We start from the raw sequence: 27,197 nt of genomic DNA on the forward strand, positions 1-27,197 counted from the left end.
TAGCCAGGATGGTCTCGATCTCCTGACCTCGTGATCCGCCCGTCTCGGCCTCCCAAAGTGCTGGGATTACAGGCTTGAGCCACCGCGCCTGGCCAGATCAGGGTTTCTTAACCTTACTATTGACATTTTGGACCACATAATTTCTTATTGTGTGGAGCTACTGTGTGCATTTTCAGACGTTTTAGCGGCAACGCTGGTGTATACTCACTAGATGCTAGTAACACTCTCTAATTGTCACAATCAAAAAATGTCTCCAGAAACAGCCAGATGTCCCCTGGGAGGCAAAATTGCCCCCAACTTGAAAACCACTTTTTAAGAGATAGATGATTGTTTCTTATAGGTCTATTTTGTTCTAAGACGAGGGCAGAAGAGAGGGCAGTTCTATCATTGCCTTAAGCATTTTATATTATAATGAGAAAAATAGAATGAATTAGCTAAGTTCCTCAAATTGGTCCTTTCAACCATACAGAGAACCTTTTGATGTGAGATATGTTTTGAAGCAAAATATAGTTACAGGTTAAACTCTTCACCCACAAAAAATCTGCAAAATAAAAAGTCAGAATTACATTATTTTGTAATCCTACTTCCAAAGGTTAAATAATCACAGATTTAACAAATTACCTATGATATGACGATGTTAAACTGTCGTCTTAATGAGGCTTCAATTTGTCACTGTTAATAGAATCAGCCAGGAATTCACTCCATTTGAACATGAAAAAAAGTCTGCCTACAAGCACTCTTCAGATGTGAACTGAATCATGCTTTAATAGAATTGTATGAATGGGACAAGTAGACTGTTTCCTAATTTTTTATTTTTTTAAAGCAAATATTAAATACAATAGGCCAGGGAATACAATAAATGCTTTTGTCCAAATGAGAAAACTATCATGTCTATGATTAAATGTTCGTGTCCATTTTGCACACTAGGAAATAGGGTCTTTTCTTTTTCTATCCCAAGGGCTTTGTGGCATGCTGAGCACATAGAAGAAATCCTATACATGGTCTAAAATAAATATTTGAGTGAGTGTTGCCAATTTATTGGCTCCTTGAAACAGACTTTGAATAAAGATTTAAGGTAAAAGTAAACAATAATGCGTCTTTAAAGCAGTAAAGATTCTGTAATTTGCAAAATAATGTAGTGATTTGTTATCATTGTGGCCATCCTTTCCTCTTCCCACTACTATCCTTCCAGTTACTAAATCTGTTATTCAGCCTTTGTCTGTGTCTCTACATCTATGCTGCTACTTCGAGTCCAAGCCACTGTCTTCTTTTGCCTAAGCTCATTCTCATGTTATTCTCCCTCTCCAATACATTTTCCCAATAAAGCAACCAAAGTGAACATTCTGAAACACATTTGTCACCTCCCTGGCTTAGAACCCTACAGTGTGTTTCTCTTGTCCTTGGGACATCATCCAAAATCCTTAGTCTTTACAAGAGTAGAGCTATTTCTATTTTCTTCTCCAATGTATGTCCACTCTCAATATTTGCCTAGCACATAGTAGGTTCTTACCAGAAGATGGGACTGTATTAGGCTAACAATATGAGTTTACACTGTTTTCTTTGTGTTGGATCTTTAAGTGTGGGATAGGCATTTAATGTGGGAAGTTGGTGGGAATGGTTTGCTCCTACTTCCCACAGAATGCCATATTGGGTAGTGTTGAACCATCCCACATAATGCCATATTGGGTAGTGTTGAACCATGCATGAAAACTGGAAACTGGCCCGGGTACATGCACTAATACATGAATTATTTTTATCTTTGCCATTGCCTTACATCTAGAAAAAAAATCTTACATGGCTGGGTAGATTTTCATTCTATCCAGAACTAAGAAGGAAACCCAAGGCTTTAAAAAATTATTATCAATTTATTTATTGCTTTACAGCTTGTTCAAATTGTTACATATCTTGACTCATTGCTTAGCCTTTTGGCCAATAGGATTTCAGGATGCAATGCACTAATATAAACTCTTGGATTGGTTTAACTACCTCTGATGTCACAATTTCCCCATTAGAATGTCATAATTTTCTTGAAATCACATGATACCAATCACAACTCTTGTTTTTTTGTTTCATTATGAGAAAGATAATCTACCAAATATAAAAATGCTGGAAGGAGCAAGATATCTTTGATCCAGGGAGACCTTTTCCATTTATGTGCTTTAGTAATCTACTGCCAACAAGCTATCTTCTTTATGTCCTTTTACGACTGATGTTGTTTTGTTTTCTCAAGTTTGCCTCTTAAATAGACAAATGGAGGCATGAGCTTCCTTAGAATTACTGCTTCGACTCATAGTTCTCTTTCATCTGGACTTTTGAGGCTTAGTATCTTTCTACTACTTAGCCTTCCTGACTCAAATGGAAAAGCCATTTGGACAGCTCACCTGAATATAACATTTCAGGTTGGAAATAAGATCATATCAGAGTTAGGAGAGAGTGGAGTGTTCGGGAATCATTCTCCTCTGGAAAGGGTGTCTGGTGTGGTAGCACTTCCTGAAGGATGGAATCAGAATGCTTGTAATCCTTTGACCAATTTCAGCAGGCCTGAACAGGCAGACTCTTGGCTGGCCCTCATCGAACGTGGAGGCTGTACTTTTACACATAAAATCAACGTGGCAGCAGAGAAGGGAGCAAATGGGGTGATCATCTACAACTATCAAGGTACGGGCAATAAAGTATTTCCCATGTCTCACCAGGGGACGGAAAATGTAGTTGCGGTGATGATAGGCAACCTGAAAGGCATGGAACTTTTGCACTTGATTCAGAAAGGAGTCTATGTGACAGTCATCATTGAAGTGGGGAGAATGCACATGCCATGGGTGAGCCATTACATCATGTCTCTATTTACCTTCCTGGCTGCCACAATTGCCTACCTTTACTTATGTTGTGTCTGGAGACCTAGAGTGCCCAATTCTTCCACCAGGAGGCGAAGTCATATAAAGGCAGATGTGAAGAAAGCTATTGACCAGCTTCAACTGCGAATTCTCAAAGAAGGGGATGAGGAATTAGACCCAAATGAAGACAACTGTGTTGTTTGCTTTGACACATACAAACCCCAAGATGTAGTACGCATTTTAACTTGCAAACATTTTTTCCATAAGGCATGCATTGACCCCTGGCTTTTAGCCCATAGGACATGTCCCATGTGCAAGTGTGACATTCTGAAAACTTAAGAAATCTGGAGAATTTTCTGAAGATGTAACCAGATCTTTCCAAATACAAAGATTAGATAAATTCTCTTATCGTACTTTATGTAGAGAGAAAATTTCAGCTTCTCTATCCAGGTACGAACAAGGGTGAAATTTGTGTTTTAAAAATAAAACTCCATATCATGCCCAGCTATTTGAACTTCTTGTCTTTCTAATCAGTTTTAATTCTTATACCTTTTTGTCCTTATCCAAATAAGAACGTTAGTATATGTTAAAAACAATTTTTTTTCTTCAAGTTACTAGGATTGTGACAGTGCCATAGAGAATTAGCCATGCTATTTTAAAGTTTCCTTTTTTAATACTAATTCTTGTAGTTTGTTTCCGCATTTTGACTAATTTTGGTATCTAATAATTTATATCTCTGATTCTCCATGGTTAATTAATTTTATTAATGCCCAGGAAATCTAGTTTCCAAAGCTACTCACTGGATTGGTCATGTGTTCTAAATAATTATTTTAGATGATAGCACTTTAGTTATGTAAGGAGAAGTGTTCTAAAGTATTATAGGCCTCATTTAGGATAACACTGCAAACATTCACCTTTGTTTGCCAGAGCTCTTTAAATCCTAGCATAATGACTCAGCTATGATAGCAGATTTCTTTTCTAGAAGTGTCCTTAGTAAATGCTTCTCTTTTCCTCTCCAAATGGTAATGAATATTTCTCTGGGGCATTTTGATAACATAGAGCAGAGCTAAAATTTTGTTCAATTGCCTTTCCATGTTATATTCTTTGCCTTATTTTGCATCTTCCTTTTTTTCTAGTAGATGAATAAACACCTATACAACAATGAGAGACAGAAAGATTTAGGTATTGTCGTATTGATGAAAATTTCTGTTTCTGGATGATATGCTAAACCTTTGATGCCTGACTCAATGTCACTTTGTGAATATACACACCATGTAATACCTTTTAAAAAGTGCAGGGATGTATGGAAATAAAATTGGATTAATGGCCTTTGGGAGAGAAAATCAACCTTTATGGGTATGTTTTATATCATCAGTATTCTTTTTATACTAGTTTTTGTTGTTCCTTCCTCTTCCTTGCCTCAAATTACCATGTTGTAGATTCACATTTCATAAGAAGTAACAGCTCCTTTGGTCCTGGTGAGATCCAACCAAAAGTGACTTCTAGCACTCTACACATGTAGACCAGAGACATTTATGTTCAAGGTCAGAATCTTTAGCCTCGGTTTCCTAGCTGGTGGGAAAAAAACCCACTGAGATTCACCCCCAATAACGTGTACCAGTAGCAGCATGGCTGCTTGTGAACTCACTGTGCTTGTGAGTCCACATGACATCCTTTAGCTTTGAGGTCATATTGTGCCACTGACATGATTGTGGCCAAAACATAGGTAGAGTGGACAGAGCCTGTGGAATCTTCTAGTAGGGATATTTGTTGAGTTCTGCAAAAATGTTTGATAAAAGCATCTACTTATTGCTGCTAATGGTTAACTTTAAATATTCACCTTTGAAGTTTTTCTTAATAGCTGTTTTTTTAAAAATGAATTGTGCCAAACCAATATGACTTTATTTAATCTTTTCCTTGACACCCTTTCTCCTCCTCTTTCAAAATATTATTTGATTAATAACAGATGTCAAGGCCTGCAGAGAAATTAGCTTCCCTAGATGTCAGTCCTTTCTTTACTCCTGTCAGACTTACTACATTTGTACAGTCAATGTAAGACAGAGAAAGTGAGACAGGAGTAAACTGAGCAGGATCTCTTACTCTAAAACAGCAAAACCATAAAACAAAAGCCACAAATGTCTCAGAAAGCTTAAATAAATGCAATATAAGGGTTTATGTGATGAATCAAAAATTAGCAGTGTGACTTTTACTTTTTGATGTAAAAATAATGTCACTGATATCACCACTTTTGCCTCACATCTGGTCACAGAACTAATTTTCAATTATCCTTTTTTTTTTTTTTTGTAGCTTGCTGTTTTGTTGGAAATATCTCCTTCCTTTGCTGGGAAAAAAATTATATAGCATTCTTACATGTGCTTTCAGGCTTTAAGGAGCACACATTGTATGAATTTTAGACTTAATTTTTAGTTTAATGTGCTACCTACTATGATTATACGTAGCTCAGTGTTTATATCCATCTTATAACAACATAGAAATCACCTATAACAGCATTTAAGCCAATAAATTCACAGTGTGCTCTAAACTCTTATCTAATTGGCTGCTGGATCTTGCATGTCATAATCACATCAAACAACAGTAAGCAGTATCTAGAGTTAAAAGGAGGGGATTTATTTTTCAATCTAAAGATTTTCTCCTCTCTAATAAGACCTCTGAACTCATAAGCCATCTTTAAGAATTTCTTACAAAAGCATGCTGGAAGATAGTGGATCTTATTTGTATCCTGAAGATTTTTTTCTCTTTGTTGTTTTAAATTAATTGTCAACAGATGTGGAACTGTTGGGTTGGTTCTTAAGTCACTCGGAGAAGGGAAAGATGCATCTACTCAAGGTTGGCACTTGGAGAAACAACACTGCCTTTTCCTGGCTTGTCATGTTCAGTGTTCTTTGGCTTGTTAGTCAGAACTGTTGCAGAGCAAGTGTTGTTTGGACGGCTTATATGAACATATCATTTCATGTTGGGAATCATGTGTTGTCAGAGTTGGGAGAGACTGGAGTCTTTGGAAGAAGCTCCACTTTGAAGAGAGTGGCAGGAGTTATAGTGCCACCGGAGGGAAAAATCCAAAATGCATGTAATCCCAATACCATTTTCAGCCGATCAAAGTACTCAGAGACCTGGCTTGCACTTATTGAACGGGGAGGTTGTACCTTCACACAGAAAATTAAAGTGGCAGCTGACAAGGGAGCCAGTGGAGTGATCATCTATAACTTTCCAGGAACTGGCAACCAGGTGTTCCCCATGTCTCATCAGGCATTTGAAGATGTCGTTGTGGTTATGATTGGTAACTTAAAAGGCACGGAAATTTTCAATTTAATTAAGAAGGGAGTTCTCATTACAGCCATGGTTGAGGTGGGGAGAAAGCACATCATCTGGATGAATCACTATTTGGTCTCTTTTGTGATTGTCACAACTGCTACCTTAGTATATTTCATCTTTTATCACATTCATAGACTTTGTTTAGCGAGGATTCAGAACCGGAGATGGCAGCGATTAACAACAGATCTTCAGAATGCATTTGGACAACTCCAACTTCGAGTGGTAAAAGAGGGGGATGAGGAAATAAATCCAAATGGAGATAGCTGCGTAATTTGCTTTGAACACTATAAGCCTAATGACATAGTTCGTATTCTGACTTGTAAACATTTTTTCCACAAGAATTGCATTGACCCCTGGATTTTATCCCATGGGACATGCCCCATTTGCAAATGTGATATTCTTAAAGTTTTGGGGATTCAAGTGGATGTTGAAAATGGAACAGAACCTTTGCAAGTTCTAATGTCAAGTGAACTGCGTGAAACCTTATCACCTAGTGAAGAGGAGACAAATAACGAAGTTTCTCCTGCAGGAACCTCAGATAAAGTAATCCATGTGGAGGAGAACCCTACTTCTCAGAATAATGACAGCCAGCCTCATTCAGTAGTGGAAGATGTTCATCCTTCACCTTGATGGCCTGACTTTTGAGGAAGTGTATTAAACCTGTATGTGAAATCAGATCCTGATACTGACAAGCAGTTTGTCTGTTTGAAGTGTGGTTTTCTGTGTCATTTTTTGTTACTTCAGTAATTTTCTACATTCTTTGTTAAACCTCAAAGACAGAAAAAAAGTCCTAGCAGGATTTTTTTGTTTAATTTTGGACCTTTGCTAAGTGTAATTTTTTGTCAGTGTATGTTACTCCTGTGAGTGTACATATGTATATTTGTATGTACACATCCATGTTAAAGCTAAGGACAAACTTGTTTTCTTAAATATTTTCTGTACATATATTGGGCTCTATTTTGGTAAAAATATTACTGATATATTTGTATGTTTGTTCTAATACAGAAACTATCAATTAAGTTTGAAAACAAATTATCTTTTATGTGCTAGGAAGAGTAAAAATTATCTTTTGATAACATATTTATAGTATGTCTTAGTTGTGAGGTCATTGTGCTGTTTTTTTTTTTTTTTTTGCATTCTTGGCATGAACATTTTACAAAATTTTATAACTCTTACTCTTGATAATTAGTTCTGTTCAAGCAATTAGTACTTTTTTGTGATATACATCTGTGTAGTGAAATTTTAAAATACTAGCACTCTTTAAGTGAACAGCAAATATTTTAGTGTCCAGTGTTACTTATAATAATCGTTACATGGTCATAAAACATAGAACGACTTTGATACTTAGTCATGGCATATTTACTTCCCATGTGTTTCTCCCCACTCCCCAGTTTAGTTTCTTAAATAAAATGTTTAACCTATGCCAGACTATTCTTGAGAGAAGTGATACAGTATAGAAATTGTTATTATGATGTGATCATGTTTCTTTTGTTCACTATATTCTCAGGGTCCAGCAGAGTGCCTGGCACTCAAGTATTTTTGAAGGAATGAGTGAATAAGTGAATAAATAATGATAAATATCTTTGCTGTAATGCAACTATTATGTGTTAATTTGAAAAACTTAACTGTTTTTCTCAATTATACAAAATAACAGAAAATTCTGAAATTTTTCACTCTAAATTACTTTGAAAAAATATTAAATTATAATTTTAGTCCAGAATTCATGATTATAGTTCAGCATGCATAATTTTAATGAGCAGCTTTGAACTCTGTAAGGCTAACACTGGGATTTGAATTATTGGGCAACCTTGGAGGGTGACCTAGTGAAGAGGAATGTTAGGAGTTGCTCAGTGTTAACAATACTGGAATTTAGACACAGGTAGAAGGGTAGTAGTTGGCTATAACTGCCACCCCATGGAAGACTAAAGGAGGAGAGGCACTAATCTAAGACCAGGAAGAATCGGGGCAAAAACTGGGCAAATGACCAGTTGTGAGCCATGCCTTGCTTGGTACACAAAGGCTTTTTAACATGCAACTTTAGAGACTTTTGTGTTAATCACAAGAGCTGTTCTTTGAAAGAACTGCATAGCACCAGGACTACTGGAGGATTTAGCAGGAACACTAAGTGTTATTTCAAGCTTACCCTGGAAGAGTAAAGTCATTTCCTGAGGGATGAGGGACCACACAGAAGAGAGAGGACACTGAGGACCCCATGACAGCTGCCCCTAAAAGGATCAGCTCCTAATCAGGATAAATTCTCATTCTTTGGCCACTGTTAGTGTTTCTGCCACTACAGGATAGCAGCGGATGGGGGTGGAGTGGCTAAAGTGATTTATACCATTTGTCCAAGAAAATCACTAGAGCTATGACAACGAATGCATCTGTAGTGTTGGCAGTCCCTGAACATAGAGTTGCAGGGTCACTGCAGCTCTGTGTACTCTTGTGTGGGGTACTTGTTCCATGACATCTGGCAGTTCAAGAATTTGTTTGCTATTCACACTGACAGTGCCATTGTGTTCTTCATTCTCCCTCCACATCGTTGTTGGTTTTTCCTTTTCTTTTTTCTCCTCCTTTTCCTTTGTTCATCATTGTCAATCTAAGACCTGAGTTACTCCCATGTATAAGAAAATGCACACTCCCATGTGCATACTTCTATAATATAACCTTTGTTAATGTGGACATTTAACATTTAACACAGTGTGCTTGTTTGAGAATTTTCTATGGAAGTTCTTTAAAGGGTGGTTGGAATCTATATTTGGAGTGGGAGGGAAAGGGTCAAGTCAGTGAAAATGGAAACTGTCTGCTGAGTGGCTACCATGTGCCAGGTAGAGGACTAAGTGCTTTACATAGCTGTTTCTTTTTTGTCAGAACAAAATAGTTTTAATCTTAGTGTTTAGAATGTTGTAAACAGATCAATAAACCACTTTCATTCTGGGTTTACTAAATAGAACTTGGAAATAGCACTGCTATATCAAATGTTATTCATTATAATAGATTTTCACTTATTCTGTGGGCTATATACCATTTTCTCTTGTACCTAGTGATGCAAACATCTCTTGTCATAATGACATGGGATTAATAATATGAACTCCAGAAGGGAGTTTATGTTCCTTGTAAGAATCAAGCTTGCTTTTTTATTCACTCCTTAGATAAATTACGTTTAATATTCTACTACAGTGAAAAATATCCACTTCAACTCTTATCAGATGGTGCTATAGGTGAAATGACTTACTCCATCTATACAGTATCTCTTGTTATAGGACACACTACATTGATAATATCCCTATCTCTTACTATAGAATTATTATAATGCAATTGTCCTGCAGAGAATGTTAGTCAGCTATTTATTTGCACTAGCGTGAGCCTTTCAAAGGATTTAGTGAGCCAGGGATCTGGCTTTTCTGATGGGATTTACACTCCTTTACCACATTTAATGGGTTTTGAAGCAGCACACAGGTGTCAACTGGGGGAAAGATCAGCGTTTGGGAAGGCACTGAAGCAAGCAGAGAAATCTTCACATGCTGGTACTGTGAAGGAGTCCTTCTCATGCCAGTTCTATCCTCCCACTCCATCATTTACTATAAGCACCTGTTTTTGTATTTTAAAAACACATTTGATTTTTTGGCTTTGTGCTTAACTGTATTTTTAAATATTTAGTTCTTAATGCTGAAAAATAAAGGTTATAAATTCATATATTTTCCAGCACAGAAATATCTTTAAATACATACTTCGTTTTATAGGTGGGGGAAAGGGAGTGTACTTTAGAAAAAGCAATGATCTCTTTGCTACCAGTAAGTGTTATTCTATCACAATTTGTCACCTCCCCTTTTCATAGCCACATCATAGCTTCTAACCGCTTTCTTCACAATTATGGCAGCATCTTTATCAGATCTCCAAGTTACTGTGTCCTTTGATGATTTTTAGATGCTGCCATGCATACTTTTCATCACTGTTGATGAACAGAGTGACTCTGATCTCAAAAATCCTCTACACATGTCCAGTTTAGCAACACACTGTTGTTGCCACACATCATGTTCTCTCATCTTTGAAAACTTAACAACTTACAGCATCTTTTTCAGAATTCCCTCTGCATTTGCTTGACTGCTCATCTCCATTACTTCTTCAGGCTTGTTCTTGGTTCTCATTCCAAGCAGTTTCCCTTAACTGTTGTCCCTCTCTTCCCAGTCCATCTCTTCCAACTTCAGCCTAGAACCAATTGTAAGTCATTTTAGTTTTACCAGGTGCCACCAAATTCCTTGCCTCCTACACTTTCCTACAATATCATTTGCCTTCCCTGAATCATTCCTACATCTGCTTTTAATACTTCTAAACAGCCAACTGTTGCTCAAGTTGTAATATTTATTATTATCTGATGTCAACCAGATCTTTGCTTCTGTTTAAAAATCCTTTAGTAATCTCTTAACTCTTATTTTTTTGAGACAGTACTCTCGCTCTGTCACCCAGGCTGGAGTGCAGTGGCGCGATCTTGGCTCACTGCAAACTCGACCTCCTAAGTTCAAGTAATCTTCTCCTTCCTCAGCCTCCTAAGTACCGATTACAGGTACACACCACCACTCCCAGCTAATTTTTTTTTTTTTTTTTGTATTTTTAATAGAGTTGGGGTTTTGCCATTGTTGCCCAGGCCTGTCTTGAACTCCTGAGCTCAGGCAGTCTGCCCACCTCAGCCTCCCAAAGTGCTAGGATTACAGGCATGAGCCACTGCGCCCAGCCTCTTACTCCCTTTTATAGTCCCCATAGAGTAGTACTTCAAAGCCTTGGCTGCACATCAGAATCACCTGGAGAGCTTTTCAAAGTCTCAATGTTCAGGATGCATTCATGACATCTGGGCTGGGACCCAGGCATTGGTAGTTTTTGAAGTTGCCCAGGGGATTCCAACGTGCACACAAGACTGAGAACCACTGCCAGAGGACTGTTCCAAAGAGCCTTTAATCAGGTCCCAAATTTTACCCTCTGTTAAGTTTGACTTTTTTTCACTTTACTGAAAGTGTCTTGGTGGAAATCAAAATATCAAGGTAGAAAGTGTTAAATGTCTATTCCTCATGGAGAGGAATTGATAAAGGCCTGTGGCGATATGAAGGGAAGAATTTCAACTGGAATAATAATTAGGGAACACTTAAAGAAGGAAATGATATTTAAAATGGAAATCTACTTGGTGGAAAGAAGGACATTCTAGTGGAGAGAATAGTGTTAACAGTTTTTTATAAAGGAGCTTTGAGTGTCACTTGGAATTTTGGTTAAGAAACTTGAAGACACAGTGTAAGGAACATGGCTGTGCTTTGGTCAAGGATAGGCTGAGGTAAACATCCAGAGTGACTCAGCAAGTTTAGAGTGCAGGCGTTTAACTCCACCTGTTATCACAGCCATGTGGCCATAACATGGGAAGGTTTATCATTTGGCTCTAAGCTACTGTTGTCTGTAAAAGGTATAATTGCCCTGATGACACTGTATAGGCACACTTCTGCCCCGAGAAAGAGTTAAGCTGCTGACCCTGAAGGCAGTGGAGAGCTGGCCATGCAGCTGTGCATGGGAGCAGCCAGCACAAACAGCTGAGACAGAGACAACAGTGAGAGCTGTTGATAGGAAAGCTGCTGAATAAAACTATATTTCACCTGCTTATGGCCCCGAGTGTTCTTTCAGCTATATTCCAATCCACCCACTCCCCTCGGACCTCAGCAGGGGCTGGACCCTGGCCATGACATTTGGTGTACTCATGAACCTGACAAGTGGCATAGTTGGCCGGATGAGGTGAGTGGATCTTCAGTTCTGAGGGTTCTCGGGTCGGCTATGTGGCCGCATCATGGGCTGTGGTACCCAGTGGCAGCGGTGCTGCCTGAATGGGCCCCAGTGGAAACATGGAAAACTGTAGACGGGTCTCCCACGAGTGTGGAGAAGGTACTGAAGCACCTGGAAGTGCACAACACTGAGGAAAAGCATTCCTTTGCTGACAGAGTCACATGGGCATTTGTAACTGTGCTGTAGGAATTGCATGCCTAGTCCCTGTGGGATGCAGCACAGGGAGAAAGAACCTCTGTTGCAGGTTCGCCCAGTGATCCACCAGAAAATATAGCATGAGCAGCTGTTGGGCCCCAAGGGTGAACCTAGGGACCCTCACCCCACCACCATGGTGGAACACATTTCATATGGTGCCTGCAACCCCGCTATGTTGCTGGAGTCAAGCAAGTAATGTCGGCAGTCATGTACAGACTTAGTGCAAGTTATTCAGGAGAAGGAGGTTGCTGTGCAACCTGGTCCTGCCCGAGTGTTCCAGTTCACAGATTGCCTGCTGCAGTCAGGTGGAAGTGCTGAGCCTTTTCTGTTTGATAAGAGACTGGCCAAGATGCCTGGCTTGGGTGGCACCATACAACCAGCCATATGCAGACTTGGCAATCCACTAGTCCCTGAACCCGGATAAGTTTCCGGCAGGGCTGCATTTATCAATGGTTGTGAAGACCAGTCAGTGAAAGTGGAACTTGTGTCTGCACCTTGGCATTGGCCACTTGACGCTCTGCTTATGCACTGTGTACATCTCTCCCATGCCTGGGGACATTCTGGGGGTGGATGTTTTGCACGGCTTGGCAGCTGTGCCGTCTGTCACAGACTTGCTGGACTGCTTGACAATAGAATTGGGATGGTGCCACTGTGTGGTGGACCTGACCAATGCATTCCTCTTAATCAGCATTGCTCCAGAGAGCCAGGAATAGTCTGCCGTCATGGGAGGGTGACAGTGGACTTTCACAGTGTCGCTGCAGGACTATATGCATAGCCCCATCATATGTCATGATCTTGTTGATGATGTTACCCGAACCTCTGATTCTCTTGCAGATTAGAAGTGGCAACGCCCACCTTGCCTGGGGCTGAATGGTGAGGCTTACACAGTCAAGCAGGCTCTTCAGTAGGCACAAGCCTTATGGGTAGTTGTCTAGGGGTGCCCATTTAAACCGAACGTGCATGTGACCACAAATATTGTTGGTTAGGGCCTATAGCAGTGCATGGAGACCTTGGAAGTGCCAACAGGCTTTTAGTCCTAGCTGTGGAAAGGAGCTAAGCTCCAGTGTTCATTCATACAGAAGCAATTAGTAATAGCGGATGGGTACATTCATGGGTAATGATCCCCTGGACTGGGAAATCAGTCAGTAACTACATATGCTGCCCCTTAGGCTCATAAGAGTGTGGTAGAACAGGTTACGGTCATCATGCGGACGACTTACATGATAGCGGGATGGATGCATTCATGGGTAATGACTCCTCAGAGAGGGATGGTGCAGACATCCACTTTAGTGAAGTGAAGCGCCTGCTTAGAGCAGCGGAGTATGCTAAGTACAAGTCCCTTAGCAGCAGAGTTACAAGAAGTCTTGGGACCTGTAGTCCTAATGCAAGATAAGGCCATGGGGCCTGAGGCACACCTAGACTCTGAACCTTCACTGTAAGGAAGGGTATCCCCCCGTTCCTAATGGGGCATGGTACACAAATAGGTCTAGTTGAGGTGCTACTGCTGCCTGGACTGTTGTCACAGTCCAGCCATTCTACTGACACTGTATGGTTTGATACCAAGTGTGGGCAAAGTAGCTAATGAGCTAAACTCAGAGCAATGTGGATGGTGATCACCAAGAAGGTGACACCTACAGTAATCAGCTGTAGCTGGGTAGTTTATCAAGGCTTAACCTTTTGGTTAATTATGTGAAAGTTACAGAATTAGCTAGTCACCAACCCATGTAAGACCAGGCCACGTGGCTGGATCTATGAGAGGAAGGATGACCTTCTCCAATCAGTTACGGGGATGAAAGATAATCTGTTATTACCTGCCTCAATACCCCCAAAAGTAGGGAGACAAAACCTGGTGTCAGCCATGGACCTTTCAAGCCTGCCATTGCAGATGGTTGGTGATTGTGGCCCCTTATGGGGAAGGGTCTGCAGTATAACTTACATGTTACTCCTTGGGTATTTAATGTGTGACCTCCACAATTAGCCATTTGTAGGGGAGGGAAACGGCCAGGGAGGGAACCCTCCAGGGAACATATGTACTGTGTATGTGGCCTATCATAAACTTCCCTGTAACTTTGGCATGGGTTCAGGACCCAAGGGAACCATAGAAAGCTGATGAGGTGTAACATCATCACCCAGGGCAGAAGCCCTTGGCAGCTGCATTGTTATCCAGAGATGAAAAGTTGACTTGTATTTTGCCTGAGGGACGTGATTTACCCTGGTTAGTATCCGTGCTTGCTTTGTCGTTTCAGCTGTAAGCTGGCATGCTCCAATAGCATTGTGGACTGGGCCCACATCTTCCTTAGGTGACCAATGTCTCAACTGTTGGATCTGCACTGCTCTTCCGGCAGCAGCTGCGGATGGCTTGCCCTGGCACGTGCATGCAGCTTCCGTGCAGAACTGCACATGGCTAGAAACTCGGGGCCTCATGAACAGTGGGTGGGATGCAACACATCAAGCTTTGAATAGGAGGCATCGCAAAACCCATGGCAAGCCTGCCCCCTGGCTGACTCTAGCATCTATGATGGATGGAGCTGGCTAATGGGAGAACACGTGGTGTCCGCATTGCGGATACCACGATGTATAGAGCAGCACTCGGGTAAAGTCACCGTGGGATGGTTGCCTGCTGAGGTTTGTGCAAACATAACATGGTCACTACACCAAGGGTTTGGTGGAATAAGCGGCCTTACCAAGGCTGGGCCCCAATGGACTTTGTGTCCCCTGTGAGTTAATGGATCTGTGAGGGCACAGGATGGCCATATCTGCCAGCCAATTGGACTGTACCTGAGGGTGGCCCTATGTGCCTGCCACTGTGCTTCCCACATTGCCTGGTCACCTACATAACTAGAGGGCGCTGCGTTTCCAGTTTTTGTGAGTGCAGTGGGCCCCCTGGTGGTTCTATCCCTCAGCAATAACTATTCCTGGAGCAGGTGTCATTACTGTAGAAATGCAAGTTACAGCCCTTGCAGAGCACACAGCTCGGGCCCTGAATTACATCTGAGTTGCCCTCCTTTTGTTAATTGATGAAGTTAATCAGATCAGGAAGATGGTGCTACAAAACCAGATGGCCTTAGACATAGCTACACTGCTCAAGGTGGCACTTGTGCCCTTGTAGGGACACAATGTTGAAAATTCGTCCCTGACAACCACCAGAACATAGTGACAGCTTTATAAGGGGTGTCCCAGGAGGTTGAGGTGATTGAGCGCCTTGCTGATGACCCCTGGCAGAGATGGTGGGCATCTCTGGGCTCTGGCCTACATTGGGCTCTAATAATCCTGGGTAGCGTAGCAGGAATATTAGTAGTAAGTTGTTGCTGCTTATATTGTTGCTGTGGCTTCTGGGTCCAAGGTGCAGCCCTGTGTGCACCGGTGCTCACCAAAAGGACTCCCTCAGCCTAGGGGGTGGAATGTAAGCCTTAGTATGCCAGACTGCCAAGCCTGCATATCAAACCTATGTACCCAAAACTTATGTATAAAGCCTCTGTGTATATATCAAGCCTAGGTACCAAAGCTTATGTGTATAACCTGTGTATCCAAGGCCTATGTCTCCCTCGGCCTAGGGGGTGGAGTGTAAGGAACATGACTGTGCTTTTGTCAAGGATAGGCTGAGTGACTCAACGAGTTTAGAGCACAGGTGTATAATTCCACCTGTTATCACAACCATGTAGCCATAAAATGGGAAGGCTCATCATTTGGCTCTAAACCACTATTGTTTATAAAAGGTATCATTGCCCTGCCGACACTATATTGGCAGTCTCGTGCCCAGAGAGAGAAAGTTAAGCTGCTGACCCTGAAGGCAAGGGAGAACCAGCAGCACAGCTGTGTGTGGGAGCTGCCAGCTCAAACAGCTGAGACAGAGTGGACACTCTAAGAGAGCTGCTGCTGAGGGAGCTTCTGAATAAAGCCATATTTCACCTACGTATGTCTCCCTGAGTTTTCTTTCAGCTATTTGCCACTCATCCACCCACTCCCTCCAGACCTCGGCATGGGTTAGAACCTGACCTTGAACCTAACATATGGAACTTAGAAGGCTGTTGCAATGATCCAGGAGTGATAAGGTGAAAATATGAATGAAGGCAGTGGCAAGTGAATCGGATGGGTCGCCTACAAGATAATATGTTCTTTGATTTCACTTGCTGGTGTGAATTTTCTACTTCATTGTTCCATGACCAGGGTAACACTGATTTTAAAACCTCTCTGCATCCATAACCTTTATCTTCAGTTCATCTCCAATTTACCAACACACCACAGATACAGAAGAGGTGGGTATGGGTCGGGGGAGTAGAGGAAGAGTGAAGAGTTAAGGATGACTCCCTGCTTTCTGGCTTGGACCACTATGTTATAATAATGCCATTCAGTGAGACGGAAAATAACAATGAGGTGAAGCAAGTTTGGAGTAGAAGAGTACAGATTTCGAATATGTCATAGAAGTTCTGGGTGATGTTCATGGCATAGCTGGAAATATAGGTCTATACTTAGACTAATTAAATGAGATAAATGTAAAAACTTAACAAAAGGCTTGATACATGTAAGTACTAACTTGTGATTTATTAACAAACTAATTTAACCACCAATGACATTTATATTAGTGGTGATTTTACTATTATGTAAATTTCAGTGTTACTATTTTGGGCCCCCTGAATTTGTAGTATCTCTATGTACTATAAGACACTTTTGTCTCCCAAGAATGCTTAGCAGGCTGAGTAAAGCTGGCAAGTGTGATAGGAATCGAGGGAGGGATGGTAATAATCACCGCTATAATACACAGGTGTTGCTATATTCCCTTAAAGGGTAGAATCTCATTTAATCCTTAACAGTAATGCAATGAGATAGGCATTATTGGTATCCTCATTCTTGAGATAAAGAAATGGAGACCCAGAGAGGCTAAGTAACTTGCCCAAAGTTAAATAGCTGGTATGTGACACAGAATCTGTGTTTGAACTTGTTCTGGTTCCACAGCTCATGGTCTTAACCACTACCCTGCAGTTAGCTTGAAACACTAATTTTTAAGTAAAGGACAAAGCATTAGGTTGAGTCCAGCTTTAAGGGCTTAGAGAAATGAACAGTGGAAGAAAAAACCCAGCTAAAGGCATTGAGAGTGCTAACTGGAGGGTGGTTGAATGATACCTTATGTGATCTCAACATAATTAGGAAAGAAAAAGGAGTTATGTGAGGGTGAAGGTGTGGCCAGGGTATATCTGACTTGAGTTAAAAGAAATATTGAGCTATAGGAATGGATCCTTCCATTTAGGAAGTATTGATACTGGAGCTGGTAGCTCTATTGTGTAAAAAGTATTTATTTTGAAGGGTTTTGATGTAGGCTGCCTTTCTGATGAAGTTCAAAAGGGGTAAAAAAATTGTGTAATTATCCTAATAATTGATATCAATCCTTTTTAAAAGTTTAAGCTTAAAAAGCATAGTTAGGCCAGGTGTGGTGGCTCACCCCTGTAATCCCAGCACTTTGGGAAGCTGAGGCGGGCAGATGACCCGAGGCCAGGAGTTTGAGATCAGCCTGGCCAACATGGTAAAACCCCGTCCCTACTAAAAATACAAAAGTTAGCTGGGTGTGGTGACATATTCCTGTAATCCCAGGTACTCGGGAAGCTGAGGCATGAGAATTGCTTGAACCTGGGAGCCGGAGGTTGCCGTGAGCTGAGATTGTGCCACTGCACTCCAGCCTGGCAGAACGAGACTCTGTCAGGGTGGGGAGCAGCGCAGAGCACAGTTACTTTTCACAAAGAACATGCCTTTTACATCAGACCACCTGCATTCATTTTCTGTCCCCAGGGAAAAGCATCTTAGAGCAGCATCAGCATCACCTGGGAACTTGTTAGAAATGCAAATTCTTAGGCTGACTGCAGAGTTTACAGAGTCAGAAACTTGAGGAGGGGGCAGCAATCTGGTTCACCAAGTCCTCCAGCTGATTCTAATGTATACTCAAGTTTAAGAACCTCATTTAGATCAGATAGTTCATTTTCAGCAATGATGCATCACACTTGTAATAAAAATAGTATCATTAAAAGTCTCAGTAGTTGCTATTACTACATTAATACAAGATACATTTAGGCATATTTCACATGTACAATAGGTTTCTGACTTCTGCATGACTGTGCATAGAAATCCTTTCCTCTCCCACTACTGGTTTCTCTATGCACTAACACTATCACAACTGTCAAGGGAGTTGTGAGAAAACTAATAGATTTTAGATAATTTGCAATTTATAAATGGATAGAAAAAACTGAAAAGTATGAACAATGTTGGACAGTCCACACTGGAAGAGAATAGTTAATTCTATTATATTCACTAAAGGTCTGATATCAATATACTAAAAAAGTGGACCACAGGTGAAATTCAGAAGGGAGTCATGTAAATTTCTAGGTTCGGGTCCATAAAACCAGCTTCACAAATACTGGTGGGAACTTAGTTTAGCTTCCATAATAACGTAGATGAAAATAAGTTCAATGTAAGGCATTGGGAGTGTATGTAGGCCCTCCAAAGGTTTGTGGCATCTTCTTCTGCTTTAATAGCATTGCTTCTCTAACTACAATGAATTACTGTCTTCCTCCTGGATTGTGAGCTATTAACCATATGGCAGGTTTGTTGATTCATTCAACAAATATTGATTGCCCTGGAGATACAGTGGTGAACCATATAAAATGCCTGCCATCATGGAGCTTACTTGTTAGTGGGAAGAAAATACAATAAATGTCATGTGCCTACATAGTTATAAGTGCTGTGGAGAAAAATAGAAAACAGAATAGGGAGCTACAAAAGGCAGAGATGCAGCTTTAAGTAGAAACGTCACCAAGAAGATAAAGAGCTGAACAAAGACCTGAAAATAATGAATGAAGGCCTTAATCTATAACCTGTGCAGAAAAAGTGAAACTAGTGTTCAGGAGAGCCAGTAGGATAGTAAGTGGGTCTTGTCATCTGAGAAATGTCAGGAACGTTTAACCTGCAAGACAGAAGACAGTGTTAGCTGCCATCAAACACTTGAAGAATGGGCTTGCAAAGAATTTAGATTTTCTTTGTTTTTGCAGGGATTAGCATGCAATAAGAGAAATGATAGCTACCGGGAGAGCATTGCCACCTGGAAACAACTTTCCAGATGGTGGTCCTGCCTGTAGACAGGTTATTGCCTTCAGAGAGCCTAGTTTCTCTTCCTTAAAGGAGTTTGATATTGTTTGGATGTCATTTTAGTGGTGGTGATGGTGAGGGAATTCAAGCTTTAGAAGAGTGATCGGATTTATACCTTTGGGTCACTCACAATCCCAAGAATCAGATTCTGGGATTAAAAAGCAGTAACATTGCTATTCCACGTGTAGTTGCCATCTGTTAAAAAATAAACAACTACAAAGTATAAACGATAAAATCCATTCAACAAATATTTATTGAGAGCCACTGTATGCCAGGGAAATTTAGTTAACAAGTTTTGAGTTCATTTTGCTTTAACTTAATAGAATATTTGCTTTTAAAATTGATTTACTTTCCAGACATCTTTTTTTTTTCATTTTTACTTTGGAACTTCATTTCTCTGCAGCAGGCCCTTGGATTATTAAGAGTAAATAACTTGCTATCCTTAAGATTTATGTTTTGTAAACCTAGAGTTTGAGAGGGTAGCAACTCATTCTCTGGTGTCTTGGTAGTATTGTGGAACATGTAATGGTTTGGCTTTTAGAAATCTCTTTCCTCCCAACTTCCCTGTTAACATTCGCATATCACCCATCTTCTCAAAGAAAAGTTTTTTTGAGATATTTTATCAGCAGCAAAGGACTAGTATTTATTGATTTCTCATCAATTATGGAATATTTTATAAAATATGAAATCGTGTTTGATTTATTCTAAAATGCATAACAAAATAATTTGAATTGATGAAGGATTGGGTCGATATGTGAAAGAACGAATGGAATAAAATGTTAACTGTAGAATCTAGGTAGTAGGTGTGTATATATATATATGCTTCAAACTTTTTTCAACTTTTCTATATGTTTAAACATTTTTATAATAAAATATTGGGGGAAAATCGTGCTTTTGGATGCTATGGCAATGTCATATCAATTCAGAAGTTTCTAAAAAACTATGCTCCCTGTACAGTAAGTTCTCACAGTCCTCACTTAACATAGTTGATAGATTCTCAGAAACTGTGATTTTTTAAGTGAAATGACTTGTAATGAAATTGATTTAACCATAGGCTGATTGATATAAATAAGAGTCAAGTTCCTACAGCCTATTTCTAGTCACAAAAATGTCACCAAACTTCTAAACAAAAACCAAAACACTTCTAATAATAAGCATGGAAATAAATGTGAGCTATATACACATTTAATAAAGATAAATAAAAACAAGACAATTATTTATCCACTTATTTTAGTTCAGGGTCACAGGTGGTCAGAACCCAGCAACTCAGAGTACAAGGCAAGCACCAACCTGGACAGGATGCCTTCCCATCGCAAGGCACACTCACACACACCCCCACACTAACTCACACCGGGACAATGTAGACACAGTGAACCTCACATACATGTCTTTGCGATGTGGGAGGAAACTGAAGTACCTGGAGGAAACCCATGCATACTTGGGGAGAACATGCCAACTCCACACAGACCGTAGCCCCAACTAGGAATCTGTTTTTTTTCTTCATTAACATTATATCAAAGCAACCTTATTAGAGGACTGCCGTCTGTACTTGCTGAGGGACAGGTAACAGTCTGGGTACTGTCATTGGTCCACGGATAACATTTCAACTAACAGTGATTTTAAAATTTATTTCACTATATTAGGTAGTACTAAAAAAATGTGTTGTATCATTCCACATTGTAAGCACATATCAAAACATCACGTTGCGCCCCATAATATATAAAACTGTTACTAAATAAAAAGTCTTTTCAAAAGTGATATTAATACAGAACCACTGGGCTGCCAGCTAAACCTCCATCCTTAAGCCTGGAATGGTGGCTGTAAGAGAAAACAACTGACCCCGTTTTTCTTAGTTTTCCCACCCAAATGTTGCCATTTTGGCCTGCCACACCTCTATCCTGTGCCCTTAAAAAGACTTCAACTGGCAGAGCAACACACAAGCTACTGAGCATCAAGGATACAAGTGGCTGAGCAGTAAGCTGAGAAGCAGCAACTGAGCATCAGAGACTACAGACGGATGTGGCTAACTTAAGACGGCGTGGCTTCAGGGAAAGATCACCTTCTTCCTATACTATCCCCTTTCCAACTCTCATCCTGCCAAGAGCCACTTCCATCACCAAATAAAATCATACACATACGCTACCCTTCAGTCTGTTCATGTGACCTGATTCTTCCTGGACGCCAGACAAGAACCAAGAGGGCAGGGGCTGGGAGATGCTCCAGAGCCCACAGAGAGCCCGCTCCCTCAAGAGAGGAGCGACTGGCCGTTCCAGCGATCGTTTGTTCCAGTCCCTACACTTGGTTGCTTGCATGTTATGTCTCGTGAGGAGTGGCCAGTAACAGACTGAGTGAAAAAGGCCACTGAGTTCCCACCCAAGAAGGGGATCAAGGTCAAGGGAATTATCCCATCTCAAGATTACCTGTATTCCACTGCTGAGGAAACTGACCCAAAATGGTTCAGAGTCTCTTAGCTTGTGTCACACCTTGAACTCTCAGGTCTCCTGATGCCCTCTCAGGTTTGTTACATTATTTCCCAACTGATGAGTGGAGAGTAGCACAGAAGTAAGGATGAGGTGAATTGAATTCTATAATTGAAGTTGGAATACTGTAAAGCTGTAAAACAGCAGGGGAACACATTTTTTCTTTCCAGATAGTAAACATACATTAAGGATTTATTCAACATTAGATATATTATGAGGCTTCAAAAGCAATACACTAAATTTTGAAGATTTATTTTCTGTATTATTACAGTGAGGGCAAAATAAGAAAAGCATTTTCTTTGTAGAATAGATGTAAGAAGATAGCCCAACCTAGTAACATTCAGACTTTTCTGTCACACCATGAAACATACTGAATGAAGGCAAAAGAGATGGCTTAGGCTGAAGATATGGCATGGAAAGCTGGTATCTTCTTTGACTTTGTGGCTACGTATAGAAGCTTTTCTCTAGAAATTCATATTTGCCATTCCATTGCTCCCTTTTTTATGATGAATAACATGATTTTTCTTCCACCTTAGGGTCTCAGTCTTTGTTGCACAGTGTCAGACAGATTGGAAGCCCAGGTAGGGTGCAGTGATCTTTGTGTTTGTACAAGTGGCTTGGTAAATCTTCACTTTCAGTCTCATAAGTACAAGGTTAAGGAGTATTTGCTATAGGCTTAGGGAAATTTAAACTAAGCATTTAGAAGAAAGACTCAAAGATCTGCTATTAGCTGATATTAGAAAAAAGCTTTAGAACAACTTCGTAATATTGATAAGATCATGGTAATATCATGTGTATATATTTTTTTCCAATAAAAGCTTTATACTTTTCAAATCCCATTTGTGTTCATTTGGGTATAGACTCATCTCAGTTCTTACAACAGGATGTAAGAAGGACTTCATATTTGGTCTAAGGGCTTTATTTTTATTTTTATTTTTTAGATGTATTTATTTATTTATTTTGAGACAGAGTCTTACTCTGTTGCCCAGGCTGGAGCACAGTGGCACGATCTCAGCTCACTGCAAACTCTGCCTCCCAAGTTCACGCCATTCTCCTGCCTCAGCCTCCTAAGTAGCTGGGACTACAGGCGCCCGCCACCACGCCCAGCTAATTTTTTGTATTTTTAGTAGAGACGGGGTTTCACCGTGGTCTTGATCTCCTGACCTCGTGATCTGCTCCCCCGCCGCTGGCCTCCCAAAGTGCTGGGATTACAAGCGCTAGCCACTGCGCCCGGCCTTTTCTTTCTCTTTTTCTTTTTGAAACAGTTTCACTCTGTCGCCCAGGCTGGAGTGCAGTGGCATGATCCCAGCCCACTGTAACCTCCACCTCTCGGGTTCAAGTGATTCTCATTCTGAGCTTCCTGAGTAGCTGGGATTACAGGCGTGCACCACCACACCTGGCTAATTTTTGTATTTCTAATAGAGACAGGCTTTTGCCATGTTGTCCAGGCTGGTCTCGAACTCCTGACCTCAGGTGATCCACCCACCTTGGCCTCCCAAAGTGCTGGGATTACAGTAATGAGCCACCATGCCTGGCCTGGTCTAAGGGCTTTAGATTTGATATTAGGGCTTTAGATTAGTTATAAGGGATTTAGAATAGTTGGAAGTATCTTTTGAAAGCAACTGTCTCCTAGTTTATAGATAAGGGTCTAGAGGTACTTCTTACCAAAATTAATTTTTTTAGATAAAATAGATTATTTGCTATCAGTTTTAAGTTGTGATTCTTGACATTTGATAGGTAAAGGAATGGGATTGGTTAAACCAGTGTTTTTCAAATCTTTGGAATTCATGGATCAGTAAATAAAAATAGAGGTCAGATATTGCACTTTTTTTGTGTGCCAAGAAAGGTAATTAACCATTACAACAACAATGAAACTGCCTTTGCAAAGGTTATGACAGAGAAATCTAGCATAGCTGATTCCATCTTGCTTCGAGCCTCATAGGCTGGCTGGCTTTGTTCATTCCTATGCATAGACCAAAGTAACCATGGGAAGGATTTAGTTTATAGTTTAACCTGGAAGCAAAGATGATAATAGTCCCTCTCTAAAACTAAACCCCTTCTTGCTCAGGGACTAAAAACCATCTTTGTAAAACTAATGAAAGGCCATAAGAGTAGAATTGTGGGAGGGGCCTGAGTTCTGCTAAAATGGAGGCCTAGTTTCTGTAATCCCTTACTGCTCAGTAGTCCTATGGCCAGAGGTCACAAGATTTGTGACTTTCCCAATTGCTCCTATAGATAACATCACTCTGTAGAACCTAAGATTGACCTTTTGAGGTATCTTTCACATTTTCCTTTTTTTGACCACCAACTAAATCCACTCAGACCCACAGTAGTGGTGCAACCCATCCTGCGGCCCCTACGCAGAGGCTAAGTGCAGGAGGACCGTTTCCCACACCCCTGTGATTTCGCCGCTAAGCAGTCAACATTTCCCATTCCCTAAACCCTTGCCCACCAAATCATCCTTACAAAAAACCTAAACTCCAAGCCTTTGAGAGATTGAGTAATAACTCCATCTTCTGTGTGGCCAACCTTGCATTAATAAAATTCCTTCTCTATTGCTCTAGCACAGTTTCAGTGAATTGGTTTTGTCTCTGTAGCTGTATGGGAAGAATCCGTTGGACGAATAAAACAACAAAACCACACGTTTACTATTAATAACATTGTATTACAAAAAGTGACTTCTTGCACCTACAGTTTCAACTATTAGAATATTAAATAAAGTTAGCTTTATTAAAATGCACTTTGAAGTCCTTGTATTTGCTTTTTTTACTTTGAATTCATGAAAACGTTATCCCACACTAGTCAACACACCAGCCTTTGGATTCAATAACTTTCTAAAGTCCGTTACTACAAGGACCTAATGATTTCCTTTAAAATTTGAGTATCTAATAGCTAATGATTCTAGACACTACAGAGATTTCAAAGGTGCAGTTTGCAGTCTAAACAAGAGAGAGATACAACGATGTGGTATAAGACAGGAGAGCAGTGTTTTTTATACCTACACAGAGCATGGGGAAGTGTTAACATGGCTTAGAATAGAGAAATACCATCAAACTGTGGAATGCTTGACAAAGAGGTGAACAGGAGCATTCTCCTGCCTAATCCTTACCAGTCCATTTACCCGTTGGCCCTGCCAGCTTGGTTGAGTGAGCTACAAATTGATAAATTGCTGAACTTGATTGCATGATGGTGAAGAGGGGAGCTCTAGAGTGAGATTGGGCTTAAATCTTGACTCTTCCACACTCTGACTGTGTGATCTTGGCCATGTCTGTGTACTTCTGTATGCTTTTGGGGTTTTTGTTGTCGTTTTTTACCTTTAAGGTAAATACTAGCACCTTCTTTATGCAATTGTGAGGGTTAATATACATTAAGTCCCTGAAATAAATTTTAGCTATTTTCAAAATACAGTTTTTATCATGTGACTCTCTGCCTTAAATATTGATGGCATTCCATGCTCCTGGGATAAAGACCAGAGCACTTTCCAGGCCTGACAAAGGCACTTCAGGTCCTCTTCAGGCACCTCCCATTCCACTGTACTCTTGGGCCCTTCACTGCAGCCCAGGGAGCTGCCTTAAGGCCCCCTTAGATAGGCTGTGTTCCCTCCACCCACTGTCCCCTGGCCCCATGGTTCCTTTTTATTTGCAAATTCTTTGTCTTCAGATCTCTACTCTCCTCCTCAGGGAAGCCACTGTGACCACCTTAGCCAGATTCAAACTTTGTTACAAACTTATGGCACCAGAAATTCTCACTAGTATTTATCAAGCCACAGGCATATCGGTTTGTATAACCATTTGTTTGCCCCACTGTAAGCCCTAGGAAGGAAGCAAACCTTTGTCATTTTGCTTGTGACACCTGATCACATTGCCTGGCAGTTTGGTTTGTCTTGGTAAACATTTGTTGAACAAATGGATAAGCTATGGGGGTGTGAATGTACGCAGAGTGTGGGGGGGCTACACAAGTGTGCCCTTTTACTGGAACAGAAAATATGTTCTTGAGAGCAATGCAAGAGAAGCCTAGAAAGGTAGGTTGAGGGAGACTTGGATGGATATAGAGCCTGGCACAAAACAGTGCCAGCAGTGCCAACAAATTGACTTGGCTTTGGGTATACAAAGTGACATGGAAAAAAAAAATACTGTCACCAAGCACTTACAATCAGTTCCCAGGGAAATGATGGTTTGATTCACAGTCTGGAGAAGTTTCTCCATGATAATCTGGATGTGCCTCTGAGTTGGCCCCATGTCCTTCCTGTACAGCACCTCCAGGATGTGGCTGAGCAGCTGACAGCAGGCCTCCATGTCCTCCTGTCTCTCCAGATGGTACTTGAGCTGATCAGTCATCATGGGAGGCAGGATCTCTCTCTAGTCATGCTGTGTGAAGTGGATATTTAACTGGGGCCAACAGCATCCTTCTCCAACTGTTGCTTGAACATAAGCTTATTGTATTGCAATGTAGTGAGCAGTTGAGATACAGCCTAGTATATAAAATGTCCTCATTTTTCAAATGAATGTCAAAGTTGAAAGGTAAGCAAACCAACTTTAAAGGTAAACATTTGGCTCTTGTTTTCTCATTATTGTAGCAAAAGACATGTATTTTCTGCTAAGTCCTCATTCTTCTGGCAGTTTCTCTGTAGTGTTTACATTTAAGGTGCCGTTAATAAAATTTTATGAAGAACCCTAAAAAGTAATTGAGATACTCCCCCTTAGTTATTTTATTGTCTACTCTAATGTATAATTGAGATACTCCCCCTTAGTTATTTTATTGTCTACTCTAATGTATTGTAGGTGTTTCTCATAAACAGAGTAATTAGGCAGGAATCTACCCATTTTTTTAAAGAATATTTTAATAATTTAGACAGTCCATCAAGTTTCGGATTATTGTGGCTTTTCCCACAGTTTATTGCTCTCCTCCCCACCCCCTTACCTTAAGTTTGTTTCCTTTGCCAAAGATGCATGAGTAGGTCTTTAATTTTGTTTTTGAGGTTCAAGAGGTTATAATTTCTTTTCTTCTTTTCTGTTTTTTTACTTTGGGTTCTGGGATGCATGTACAGAACATGCAGGTTTGTTGCATGGATGTGCCTGTGCCGTGGTGGTTTGCTGCACCTATCAACCCATCTTCTAAATTTTAAGCCCTGCGTGCATTAGGTGTTTGTCCTAGCGCTCTCCCTCCCTTTACCCCGCCACCCCTCAGCAGGCTCTGGTGTATGTTGTTCCCCTCCCTGTGTGCATGTGTTCTCGTTGTTTAGCTACCACTTATGAGTGAGAACGTGTGGTGTTTGGTTTTCTGGTCCTGTGTTGGTTTGCTGGGAATGATGGCTTCCAGCTTCATCCGTGTCCCTGCAGAGGACATGAACTCATTCTCTTTTTTTGTGGCTGTGTGGTATTCCATGGTGTATGTGTGCCACATTTTCTTTATT

At 40.6% G+C, this 27,197-nt stretch overlaps 3 protein-coding genes across 11 annotated transcripts in view; all 3 read left to right on the plus strand.

Annotated features, from left to right (window-relative positions):
• Positions 1 to 27,197, plus strand: part of CADPS2 (Ca++-dependent secretion activator 2) — a 563,764-nt gene that overhangs the window by 178,773 nt on the left and 357,794 nt on the right. The gene's annotated exons all lie outside the window — the stretch shown is intronic.
• RNF148 (ring finger protein 148) lies at positions 2,029 to 3,337 on the plus strand. Its single transcript, XM_011995957.1, has one exon. The coding sequence runs from the start codon at positions 2,259 to 2,261 to the stop codon at positions 3,168 to 3,170; it is 912 nt and encodes a 303-aa protein (XP_011851347.1). The 5' UTR covers positions 2,029 to 2,258; the 3' UTR covers positions 3,171 to 3,337.
• Positions 5,432 to 6,870, plus strand: RNF133 (ring finger protein 133). The gene has a single exon (XM_011995956.1). The coding sequence runs from the start codon at positions 5,664 to 5,666 to the stop codon at positions 6,792 to 6,794; it is 1,131 nt and encodes a 376-aa protein (XP_011851346.1). The 5' UTR covers positions 5,432 to 5,663; the 3' UTR covers positions 6,795 to 6,870.

Source organism: Mandrillus leucophaeus, unplaced genomic scaffold (genome assembly GCF_000951045.1).
Source record: "Mandrillus leucophaeus isolate KB7577 unplaced genomic scaffold, Mleu.le_1.0 Scaffold5, whole genome shotgun sequence".
NCBI lineage: Eukaryota > Metazoa > Chordata > Mammalia > Primates > Cercopithecidae > Mandrillus > Mandrillus leucophaeus.

Bases quoted from the DNA above. Each gene is read 5' to 3' on its own strand.
- RNF148 (XM_011995957.1), top strand. From the start codon at position 2,259: ATGAGCTTCCTTAGAATTACTGCTTCGACTCATAGTTCTCTTTCATCT.
- RNF133 (XM_011995956.1), top strand. From the start codon at position 5,664: ATGCATCTACTCAAGGTTGGCACTTGGAGAAACAACACTGCCTTTTCC.